Source organism: Kogia breviceps, chromosome 6 (genome assembly GCF_026419965.1).
Source record: "Kogia breviceps isolate mKogBre1 chromosome 6, mKogBre1 haplotype 1, whole genome shotgun sequence".
In the NCBI taxonomy this organism is placed as follows: domain Eukaryota; kingdom Metazoa; phylum Chordata; class Mammalia; order Artiodactyla; family Physeteridae; genus Kogia; species Kogia breviceps.
The window spans coordinates 59,054,347-59,067,294 of record NC_081315.1 but is presented as its reverse complement, the minus strand read 5'-3'; the positions used below and the strand labels follow the sequence as shown (position 1 = coordinate 59,067,294).

General features: G+C 38.2%; 1 protein-coding gene across 12 annotated transcripts in view; it reads right to left on the bottom strand.

Moving 5' to 3' along the window:
- Positions 1-12,948, bottom strand: part of MRPL1 (mitochondrial ribosomal protein L1) — a 107,273-nt gene that overhangs the window by 50,535 nt on the left and 43,790 nt on the right. For all 12 annotated transcript variants that reach the window (XR_010841034.1, XR_010841033.1, XR_010841031.1 and 9 more), the window contains 2 exons: positions 11,134-11,245; positions 548-800 (listed from right to left, as the gene is read on the bottom strand). Coding sequence is in view for 8 of the 12 variants with exons in the window: in XM_067035887.1 (XP_066891988.1) it covers positions 548-800; positions 11,134-11,245 (365 nt within the window). In the remaining 4 variants the exon portion in view is untranslated. The remainder of the gene's footprint in view (positions 1-547; positions 801-11,133; positions 11,246-12,948) is intronic.

Below are 12,948 nucleotides of genomic sequence, written 5' to 3'. Positions count from 1 at the left end.
AGAGGTGTAATGGACCTCAAATCTAATCTAGTGTTTTTCCCACTTTTAGAATTTTATAAACAAGTCTTCCATAGAACTGCAATATATAAACAGACAAAGTAGAAAGGTTCTGGCTGAGATGAGAGTGAGGGGCTTGGCACCCCACCCAAACTTAGTCTCAACTTTAGGATTCTATGGAACACATCTGAAGGCTACTAAGCTAATCCAAAGTCCTCATTTACAGAGAAGGAACAACATACCCAGGCAGCCTAAGTCATTTTTCAAAGTTACAGCAATACCTCAATTAATTTTAACACTACTTTTGTTGAAATTTATACCAGTGACTTTCAGATGAAGAGGAGATATATGTTCATCAACTCTGAAGAGTACATTCAACATTTTATTTTATATTTGGAAAATTAAGACAAACAAACATTTTTCAACCTAAAGTTCAGAAAGAGCACAAGATTTTCTAAAAATTATTACAGGAGACAAAAATTGTTTAAATGAAGAAACAGCAATTCTTTCAACCACTGTTCACAAATAAATTTTAATTGAGTCTACATACCTTCCCCAGTGTCATATCCAGTGTCAAATCAAGATAGACACCTTGCTTTGGATTAGTAAAGTCCAGGACTTGAAATTTCTTAAGTAAGTGAATAGCTTTCTCCACCTCATATATCTGCCTTGGATACAAGCGTTTTAGGTAGACATCATCTTCAGGTTCACCTTCCATAAAGGGATATGACTTTATTTTTTCTATCTCATCTTTTTTCTCATCCGATGCTTTTTCTTTGGCACCTTTTTTTTTCTTTGCAGGCCTTAAAAAAAAAAATTCAAGATCAGTTACCTCAATATGTAGTCCAAGAGACTTAAAAAAAGGCAATGTACATTAGACCAAAAAAAGACAAAAGATAAAGTTTATTTTAATTCAAAAGCATAGATTATTTTCTAGTTTTTCTAGTGCAACAAATATTAAGTGAACTTTTGAACTGTTTGCAATTGATGCAAAGTTGGATAAGGCATTGATGTTGCTCTCCAGAAACTTAGAGGAGACAGACACGCAAAGAGATAATTTCAATATGATGTGGTAAATACTTTGAGAATGTTATCAGGGCCACAGGGAAAAGACATTAACCCAGCCTACGAGGAAGGGAAGAGTTCTGAAAGAGATGACCCCAAAGTCAATTCTTGAAGGATGAGGAAGAATTAGCCCAGATATATACCCAAGAGTAATGAAAATATATGACCACACAAACACTTGTACACAAATATTCATAGCAGCATTACTGAAAAGAGTCAAAAAATAAAACAACCCAGATTTCCATCAACTGATGAATGGATACACAAAATGTGGTATATTCATACAGCAGAATATTAATAGGCAATGAAAGGAGATGAAGTACTGATACATGCTATAATTTGTATAAACCTTAAACACATTATGCTAAGTGAAAGAAGCCAGTCACAAAAGCACCACATGTTGTATGTTTCCATTTATAGGAAATATCAAGAATGGGCACATCTATAGAAACTGAAAGTAGATTTGGTGGTTGTCTAGGGCCAGGGGAGAGGGTTAAGGAAATGGGGAGCGACTGCTAATAGGCATGAGGTTTTGAGGGAAGATAATGAAAATGTTCTAAAACTGACTGTGGTGATGGTTGCACAACGCTGTGAATATACTAAAAACCACTGAATTGTACACTTTAAATGGGTGAATTGTTTGGTACATAAATTATATAGCAATAAAGCTATAGAGTTATCCAAGCAAAGAAACAATGTAATAAAAGTACTGAGGCATGATAAACAGAATGGTACATAAGGGGAGCTATTATAAGTTCTAGCTGACTAGAGCAGGGGTTGGTAAACTTTTTCTGTAAGGGATCAGAGAGCAAATATTTTATGGTCTCTTGTCTCAATGACTCAACTCTGCCATTGTAATGTGAAAGCAGCCACAGCCAATTCAAAAATGAATGAGTAGCTCTGTTCCAATAAAACTTTATTTATGAACACTGGTTTAAATTTTATAATTTTCATGTGTCGCAAAATATTGTTCCTTTTTTCCTTTTTTTTTTCCTAATCACTTAAAAATGTGAAAAACATTCTCAGCTCAGGAACTGTACCAAAAATAGATGGCAGGCCAGATTTTCTGGCCCACTGGCCATATTTTGCCGACTCCTGAACTAAAGGTAAAGCAAAAGGCAGGAAACAGCACATGAGGCTGGCAAATCTAGATCACAGAGGGCCTCCTCTAGAAGCAATGAGAAGCCACTGAACAGGAGTGGGATCTGTATTTCAGGTAGAGTATTCTGGCTGCAATATAAGGGATGGATTTGAAGGAAGCTGGATTGGAGACAATTAAGAGACAACTCGCTCCGTCTCTTCTTAAGGATGTATGACAGTCTGAACCAGAGCAGTGATGGTAATAGGCTGGACAGATTCTAGAGATATTTTACAAGGTAAATATTGAAGATAGGGAAAGGGGAAAGAGAAGACTAGAATACTTGGTAGGGTTCTGGCTTGGGTGACTAGACATAGAGTAGTATCATTAACTAAAACCAGAAATAAAGAAAGCAAAACAGTTTTCTTATGAGGGAGGTAGTCACAGAGATGAGTTCAGTTTGAGTAAACAGACTATTTACTCAAACTGAGTGTAGGGTGAGTTTGAGTGTAGGGTTAGTTGCATCACTGGCCCCAATTCCTTACCCCCTCTCTCTATTCAAGTCCCTCTGCTAAGTGACTCTGCAGTTCCTCCCAATTAAAAGGGTGGAGTATATTTCTCAGTGCCTTGATTTGGTCATGTGACTAGTAGACCAGTAGAATAAAGCAAAAGTGACAGTTTCTAAGCTCTAAGCTTAAGGCATAAGAGGTTTCATCTGTTTCCACTTGTAAGTTTGTATTTCTGTCATTTTCATAAGAATAGGCCCGGGGTAGCCCAAGGTGGGAGGATGCAAGTGTGAAACACAGCTGCCCCACAGAGCCCCTAGATTAGACAATTCTCAGCTGACCTGCAGCAGACTCACGGATGCACAGCAAGCCCAGCCAAGGTCATCAGAGACACCCATCCAAACCTAGCTTAGATCAGCTCACCCAGAGATGTGTGGGCAATGATAATCAATTATAAGGTAGTTTGTTACATAGCAAATGATAACAAGATGCTTACAAACTAAGAAAATATGTTCAACAGAAAATTACAGGTAAGAGTTTGAAGTTAAGAAGTCAGAGCTAGAGGTGATATCTTTTCTCAGCATTAATTCAAATCACACCTTTAATCTTTTAACCATAAAAGTTTTAAATTAGTGAAATAATATTTTAGAAAGATGTCTGGGTTCTAAGGTAGACAGGATAATGGCTTCCCAAAGATGTCCATATCTACTTGGCAAAAAGGACTCTGCAGATGGGATTGAGGTTAAAGAACCTGAGATGGGGAGATTATCCTGGACTACCCCAGGTGGGCCCAAATCACACAATCCTTGAAAGCAGAGAAACTTTCCCCTTTCTCATCTGCATCTGATAGAGATGGGAAGAGACAGGAGAAATCTGAGCATGAAAGGGACTCAATATGCCATTCCTAGCTTTGAAGACGGAGGAAGGGGGAGCGGTGAGCCAAGGAATATGGGTAGCCTCTCGAAGCTGGGAATGGCAAGGAAACAGATTCTCCCCTAGAGCCTCTAGAAAGGAACGAAGCTCTGATGACTCCTTGATTTTAGTCCAGTGAGATCCATGTCAGAATTCTGACCTACGGAACTGCAAGATAATAAACTTGAGTTGTTTTAAGCCACGAGGTTTGTGGTAATTTGTTACGGCAGCAACAGAAAACTAATATGGGATCCTATAAAATTTATGCAAAAGAAATGGATGACAGTAAAATGATATTTTAAAAAAGAACCTCAAAAACCAATCCAACATATAATTCCATTCTCACTTATAGCACTCGATGAATCCTTATTACCATAGCTAATAAGAGTATCCTCCCAACTAATAAGCAATTTGACCAAATAGCAGATAATGACAGTGCTCATTTTTAATGGGACACAGGTGTCCTACCACTGGACTGCTGACAAGTCTAAGTAGGTGCCCGAGTGGATGATGCGACATGCCCCAATGGTATTTGGGAATACACCACAAAATCCTGAAACCTTCCAAACTGGAGAAATCACATTTTATATTTAGTAAAAAAGCAGTGAGGCCAATAGAAAAATGAGCCTACAGAGCCTGTTTTAGTAATAAACTCTCTAAGATAAACAAAGGAATGAATATTAACTACAACCTACAGATTTACTTTATGTAAATGCTGATTTCACCACTATATTTTTAACCATGACTGAACCTGTCCATTTAATTTGCAATTAGTAATATAAAGTTCCCAGAGGCTAAAATATGATTTTTAAAGTAATAAATATTTGCAAAACCCAATATAAGTCTGATACATAACGAGACTGAGTTGGGATATACAGCAGTTTACTTATTTATACTTTAGACCCTGTTTCACAAAATATTTCAGAGGCTTCAGTGAAAATATTAAGTTACAAACAGAACACTATTTTAGTAAAAAAAAATAAAGTACATCATTATATCACAGAGCAAATAGGACTCTAAGGAAAACACTGTCTTCCAAAATTAAAAAAAAACCTGCAACTGAATAAAATCTGTCAATAATTACTGATTTTATAAACCCACCACCTGTTGTTTTCCATGACACTCCAAAAATTGTTTGCCTTTATTCATAAGAATCACATCCAGAAGAACTCTGTTGTTCATGCAATTATGTAAGGCCCTATCAGGAGAACTTAAATACTGTGATTCTCAGAGAATAAAATAATCATATTAGAAAGGTTTTGGGGAAGGTGAGGGAGAAACATCTGGCAATCTGAATTAGAGAGAACAGAATTTAGCTGTAGTTACCTGGGTAACTAAACCACACAGATTAAATGAGTAATAAGAGACTGTTTTCAGGTAATAACTTTCTCCCTCCTTCACCTGTCTCCTACCTCCAAGAGAATGAAAGGAAAAAGTAATTCCACAGTCATACCCAAATAAAACAAGATAAGAAAAAAATCAGTGCTATAATAAAGCTCACTTCAAGATCCTTGAAGATCTGTGACCCCAGAGATCCAAGTCCTTTTAAGGCTGAAGAAGCCTTTACTTTGAGGAATTGGGGTGGAGGTAGGAGGGTACACAACCTCAGTCAAACTAAACTGAACTAAACAGAACTAAAGAGAAAATGCCTAGGGCATATAACTATTAATGGAATGCCAATGTTTGGAATTCTTACTTCTCAGTGTAATCACATAAATAAAAATCACAAACACCCACCTCTGATGCTGGTTATTCATTAAACTTAAATGCAGGGGCTTCCTGGTGGTGCAGTGAATAGAACTCCACGCTCCCAATGCAGGGAGCCCAGGTTTAATCCCTGATCAGGGAACTAGATCCCACAAGCATGTTGCAACTAAGAGTTCGTGTGCCACAACTAAGGAGCCCACCTGCCACAACTAAGACCCCAAGCAACCAAATAAATAAATAAATAAATAATTTTTTAAAATAAATAAACTAAATGCAGAAGTTCTGCTTATATCTAAAATGTAAAAACTGACAGAATAAAACCTAGTCAATAATAATACAAATAAAAGCTGGAAAGAGCATTAACAATGACAGAGTCAGATAAAATCACAACTTTTCTTGAACGCATCACAGAGCTGAGATTGTAGGGCAATCAAGTAGGTCTGAAATCTCCCCCTCAGCCCCACTCCATATGCATACAGCCAGGATGGTCTCACCTGCAGCAGAGAATAAGAGGAAGGCAAGCAGGCAGGAAAAAAATCAGCTAAACTTTTAGCACTAACCTATAAACCCCCTGAGAGATCCAGACACAAGGGGAGTCCACACTCATTGCATGGGCCTTTTCCACAGACCTCCACCAGATGCTCCGGGAAAAGACAGGAGCAGGCCAGCGGACTCCTTCAAGGGTGCAGTATGGAGAAGATCAGCTACTACAGCCAGATAGGCAAGTAACCCTGAAGCCCTCTAGGGCACAGGTAAATACCCACTATATGTAGGGAAACAAAAGAAGAAAAAAACCCTAGAAAGAAGAAAAAACACTAAAACTTCTATCCTCAGGGGTAGGGCAGGAAATAGTCCTGAGTGCAGTATCATCTACCAATAAAGCTATGGAAGGGCCCAGGCACTACGGCACAAGACCTGCAATAGATACATACCATGGCGGGGGGAGAGAAACACTGAGAAAACCTCATCCCCAAGGACCAGCAACACTGGGCCTACTTAAGACAATGGCTGAATTTGGAAAACACAGAACCCCTTCTGCACCCATCACCAGCCTGACAACCACTGAGTAATAAGCAACAGCAGTCTTCTACTTGGGGAGGAGCAAGAGTATGGAGAGTGACCCCCTTCTGAGGCACAGCTGCACAGGCAAGGTTGAAAACTGAGCATGGAACAGCAACACTGAGAAAGAAAACCTTCCAGCAACCCAGCCCCCACCCTAAGCACAAGGTAACAGTACAGAAATCTGAAGCTGGTGGTGGTAACCATAGCAGTAACAAAACCAAACCCCAGCTCAACTTTTGACTGGATTGACTTAACACTATGACAGAAGAGGCATGCCCATTTCTAGGCATAAATAGTATGTACTTTAGTCTCAACTGTTCGAGCGAAATATCTAGCAGTCAATAAAATATTCTGAGATACACAGAGCAAGAAAAAGAACCTATTGTCAAGAGAGAAGCAAAACCAGAGTCAGAGATGCCACTGGCAAACCATGAGTATATGCCCATATATGGAGAAGAGAGGAGATTCAGAGTGACAAGAGAGAAGAGAGAAGCAAGCACAAGCCCCTCTACCCTGTCTCAGATCCTGATAAAAAATCAGCCATGAAAAAACTATTTTTTTAGTATATTATAAAGTCAATACATTAAAAAATTAAAACCACAATTAAAATTACAAATACTGTGATTCTCATCAAGCTACTGAATAACTCATTGTTAGACATGGAAAAAATTATCTGCTAATAAATTTTCAGTTTTTTTTTAAACATGCATATTTCTTTTTTTAAAATTTATTTATTTTATTTTTGGCTGTGTTGGGTCTCTGCCGCTGCACGGGCCCTCTCCAGCTGCAGAGAGCAGGGGCTACCCCCCGCTGCGGTGCGCGGGCCTCCCATTGAGGCAGCCTCTCCCGCCACGGAGCACTGGCTCTAGGCACGCGGGCTTCATAGTTGTGGCATGTGGGCTCTACAGCACAGGCTCAGCAGTTGTGGCACAAGGGCTCAGCTGCTCCACAGTATGTGGGATCCCCCCAGACCAGGGCTCGAACCCGTGTCCCCTGCACTGGCAGGCGGACCCTCAACCACTGTGCCACCAGGGAAGCCCCATGCATATTTCTTATGCTACAGTTTTTAGGTGAGTGAAAACTCCTTTTAAAGTTGTACTGGAATAGAATATGGGGAAGACATAAAATGAAAAATTTCTATAGGATAAAAGAAAACAACACTTAAAGATAAAATATACTCAAAATAATTTATGTCCCTAATAAACAAATACTTCCACAAAGCAGAAAGAAGACAAACAGCCCAATAGAAAAATGGGCAAAAGATATAAATTAGACATACAATGAAGAAACACCAATAAAGACTGATGATATGCAGAGTTGTTAAAAATGTGGGCACTCTCACTCACTGCTGGGTAGGGATGTAAATTGAATGTAAACAACCAATACTCCTCCGAATTCTCAAAAAGAATCCAGGTACTATTCGGACTCAAAGGAAACCTCCATTCTAGCATCATTTCTGCCTCCTCTCTCTTCATCCTATATTCAAGCTATATCATTCACTTTCATCCTTCCGCACCAGTGAAATACCTTTCTCCCAATTCCCCTGCAAAATCCTATCTTTCTTTCAAGACCCAGCTCAGGGCTTCCCTGGTGGTGCAGTGGTTAAGAATCTGCCTGCCAATGCAGGGGACATGGGTTCGAGCCCTGGTCTGGGAAGATCCCACATGCCACGGAGCAACTAAGCCCGTGCACCACAACTACTGAGCCTGCGTGCCACAACTACTGAAGCTTGTGTGCCTAGAGCCTGTGCTCTGCAAGAAGAAGCCATCGCAATGAGAAGCCTGCGCATCGCAACGAAGAGTAGCCTCACTCGCCGCAACTAGAGAAAGACCGTGCTCAGCGATGAAGACCCAACACAGCAAAAAATAAATAAAATAAATAAATTTATTTTTTTAAAAAAAAAAGACCCAGGTCAAATACTTCTTGCCATGTTCTCCTCCAGGAAGAATTAATTGACCTTTCATCTGTGATCCCACAGTACCTGGTCCATTCCTCTATTACAGCAGTTAAGACATATTAAAGTTATAGTGCAGATATGTGCTAATTTATAATGTATAAAGAGCTCCTATAATCAACAACAAAAAAATAGGAATAGGCCATGAACAGAAAATTCACAGTAAAGAAAATATAGATGGCTCTTAAGCAGATAAAAAGATATACAACCTCAATAATAACGGTAATAAAATATAAATTAAAACCATGATGATACCATTTATTACCTATCAAATTGGCGAAGTTCAAAAATTTTGACTACATTGTATATGGGAAAATAGGCATTCTAACAATACTTGCTGGTAACGACATAAATTGGCAAGATCTCTATGAAGGCAATTTGGTATCACCTATCAAAATTATAAATGCACACATCTTTTGATTCAATTCTATTTCTGAGTTCATACTACAAATATATTCATAATATTTGACAAGATCTATGTACATGATTATTCAATGGAGGATCATTTGTAATAGCAAAAGGCAAATGTCTTTTGGAAAGACATTTCCAAAATGTGTTTCAATAAGGGAATGGTTAAGTAAGTTATGGTATATTCACACAATGAAATATTATACCCATGTTCACTGTAGCAATATATACAATAACCAAGACATGGAAGCAATCTAAGAGTCCACTAATGGAGGAATGGATAAAGAAAATGTCATATACACACACACAAAGGAATATTATTCAGCCATAAAAAGAATGAAATCTTGCCATTTACAACAACATGGATGGACCTTTCTCTTATGCTAAGTGAACTAAGTTGGCCAAAGAGAGACAAATATCGTATGATCTCACTTATATGTGTAATCTAAAAAAATGCATTTACAGATACAGAAAACAGATTGGTGATTGCCAGAGGCAGGGGGCACTTACAGATACAGAAAACAGATTGGTGATTGCCAGAGGCAGGGGGAGTAGGGTGTAGGTGAAATAGGTGAAGATGGTCAAAAGGTACAAACTTCTGGTTATAAAATAAATAAGCCATAGGGATGTAATGTACAGCATGGTGACTATAATTAATAATACTGTAATGTATATTTGATAGTTGCTAAGAGAGTAGATCTTAATAGTTTTCACCACACAAAAAAAATTTGTAACTCTGAATGGTGATGGATGTTAACTAGACTTACTGTAGTAAGCACTTCCCAATATATACAATATTAAATCATTATGTTGCATACCTGAAACTAATATATGTCGATCATATTGCAATTTTTAAAAAATGACTACACAGCTCCATCTGAAACAATCTCCAAGATACACTATTAAGTTAGAAGCAAGGAAGTGAGATGCAGACAGGGTGTACAGTTAGACAGGAAACTATTTTCCTCTACTCACAACAATCTGACACTAAATGTGTGGATTTTTTTCCCCACACCCTCCAGTTATCCAACATCAGCTTGATAGCCTGTAATTCAACACAATTCTGACACTATTTGGATTAAACATCAGATCCCACAAGTTAAGGGTTCTGTGCCAGAAGACTGCCCCTACTTCAGATGTCAATTGCAAGTCTGGGCCTCCAGTACTTTTGGTCAACAGCTATATATCAGAGGGGCCCTAGGACCCCCCCTCCTCAGGCTTCGTAATTTTCTAGAATGGCTTGCAGAACTCAAGACAAACGCTTACTTAACATTTACTGGTTTATTACATAAGAAATGATATGATAAAAGATACAAATGAACAGCCAGATGAATAGGTACAGGGGACAAGGTCCAGAAGGGTCTGGAGCGCAGGAGCTTCTGTCCCTGTAGGGTTTGGGTGTACCGCCATTTCAGCACGTGGATGTGTTCACTAACCCAGCAGTTCTCCAAACCCCATAATTCAGGGACTTTTACGGAGGCTTCATCATGTAGGCATGAGCAATTATGAACACAATCTCTAGCCCCTCTCTACTCCCTAGAGGATGGAAGGTAGGACTAAAAGTTCCAAGCCTGTAATCACAGCTTGGTCTTTCTAGTGACCAGTCCCCATCCAGGAGTCCACCAAGAGTTGCCTCACTAGACAAAAAGACACTCCTATCACCCAGAAAATTAAGGGTTTTATGAGCTCTGTATCAGGAACTGGGTCAAAGACCAAATATTTTTGAAAAACGCTCCTAGCATCCCTATCACTCAGGACATCACAAGGATTTTATGAGCTCTGTGTCAGGAGCTGGTGGCAGAGCCCAATATAAATAGTTCTTATTATGTCACAGAATCCTAGCTCCAACACTTACTAGCTCTGTGACCTTGGGCAAGTTACACGGTCTGTTGGTTCCTTGCTTTCTGCCTCTAAAAAAGAGCATAACAATGGCTTCCAGATAAGGTTGCTGTAGGTATTAAATCAGTCATTGAATGTTAGTATTCAATACATGTGAAGTATTATTATAATAAGTCATGCCTCTCCTTCAGGACTATCAGGTCAAAGAAGCAGAGATGATAAGCTTTTACAACTATATATCCCTGTATGTCTTTACAGAACCAAGCATATTGGTTTTCTTTTTTTAAAAAATGTATTTATTTATACTTGGCTGCACTGGGTCTTCATTGCGGTGCATGGGCTTATCAGTGCAGTGGCCTCTCTTGTTGCGGAGCACAGGCTCTAGGTGCACAGGCTCAGTAGTTGTGGAGCACGGGCTTAGTTGCTCTGTAGCATGTGGGATCTTCCCGGACCAGGGATCGAACCCATGTGTCCTGCATTGGCAGGAGGATTCTTAACCACTGGCACCACAAGGGAAGCCCCCCAAGCATATTGTTTTTTAATCAAAGATTTAAATGACAGCAAATGAAATAACTAAAAAAACAAAAACAAACCAAAAACCTTACCTTGTAGCAACAGCAAAATGTCTGTTGGGCACCGGAACATATACAGAACAAGGATAAAGAGACGTCTGAGAAGCCATCTTGGAAAGACTATACCTTTGATGATGTATCAAGACTTGAAAGAAAAAAAACATGTAAAATATTAATATTAACCACTACATACATAGTTTTTACATTCTCAGTGTTTTCTAAAACAAAAATATTCAATATTTGTGAGTTAACCACAATCTTTAAAAAGTGTAAAAATGGAAACTGTACTTCTTGAAACTAAAGCCAAGTAAACATATCTAATTGAAGAATTCTGTCCTAATTTATTTTTAACTTAGTCTAGTTCAGGCTCAACAAAGTATGTTAGCTCTATTATTATAGATTACAAATATGTATCCTGAATTTTTAATTTAAATTTTCTTCTTCTTTTTTTTTCTTGTATAGATAATACATTCAAGTTGCCCAAGGTACTTCTGAAGGATAAGAAAGTGGAGGGTACTGTCTTACCAGAAGTCAAGACTTGTTATAAAGCTATGGTTATTAAGACACTTTGGTATTGGCACAAGTATAGAAAAATAGACTAATGAAACAATAAACAGCCCAGCAACAAGCCCATGTACATATGGATACTGAAATATGACAGAGATGTTATGGCAAATCACTGTGCAAAGAATTCAATAAGTGGTGCTAAGACAAGTGATTATCAATGGGGAAAAGAGTATATTTAGATCCCTATTTCACACCGCGCACACACACACACACACACACACACACAATCAAATCTAGATGGACTAAGGACTTACATGTGAATGGCAAAACTTAAAGGTTTTCAGAATATAGGAAAATATCTTTATGACCTTTGAGAAGGGAACAATTTCACAAACAAAATCCAAAAGCACTAACCAAAAGGGACTACATTAGTGTTAAGAACACCTATTTATCAAAAGATACTTTAAAGAATGTGAAAAGACAAGCCAAAAACTGGGAGATTATAATAGTAAGATACATACTGGACTAAGGATTAATATCCAGAATATATAAGATCAACCCAATTGAAAAATAAACAAAAGAGATGAATAGACTTCTAACTGAAAAGGAAATGCAAATGATGCATAAACATATAAAAAATGTACAGTCTCATTAGTAATCAGGTAAATGTTAATTTCAACCACAGTAACATATCATTTTACGGTGCTACTTAAAGAGTGGTCTGTGAGCCTGTTACCAAATTAAAATTACCCCAGCATGTAAATCAAACACATCACTAAGTAAGTATATTATTTAGTGCAGCTGACAAAATATTTTTCCACAAGACTTTCTCAGTGAAGGAAGAGTGCTTTGATCTTACTTTGGACAGGTAACAGTTTGTAGATGAGATAATTTAAGTAGCACTGTTCTACATGTAGCAAATTGGCAAAACTTTTTTTAGAAGTCCTGTATAGCTGAAAATATCACATAAGGATAAATTTTACACATAGCAGTTAAGAGTATGAATTGGAATACCATTTTGGAACACAATACGGTGTTACCCAAAGAGGATGGGCATGCACACCTCAATGATGCAGCAATTCTACTCCTGGGCATATACCCTAGAGGAACTCCTGCACACGTGTACTAAGAGACATGCACAAGAATGATCATCACATCGTTGAAATGGCAAAACTGAAGAAAAGAACCCAAGTGTGTATCTACAGTAGGATGGATAAATAATTTGTGGTATATTCCTATAATGGAAAGCTACAGGACTGTAAAAATGAATAAACTATATGCCATATATATAGATGGATCTTATAAACATAATTTGAGCAAAAATGTCACTGGCAAAAGAAT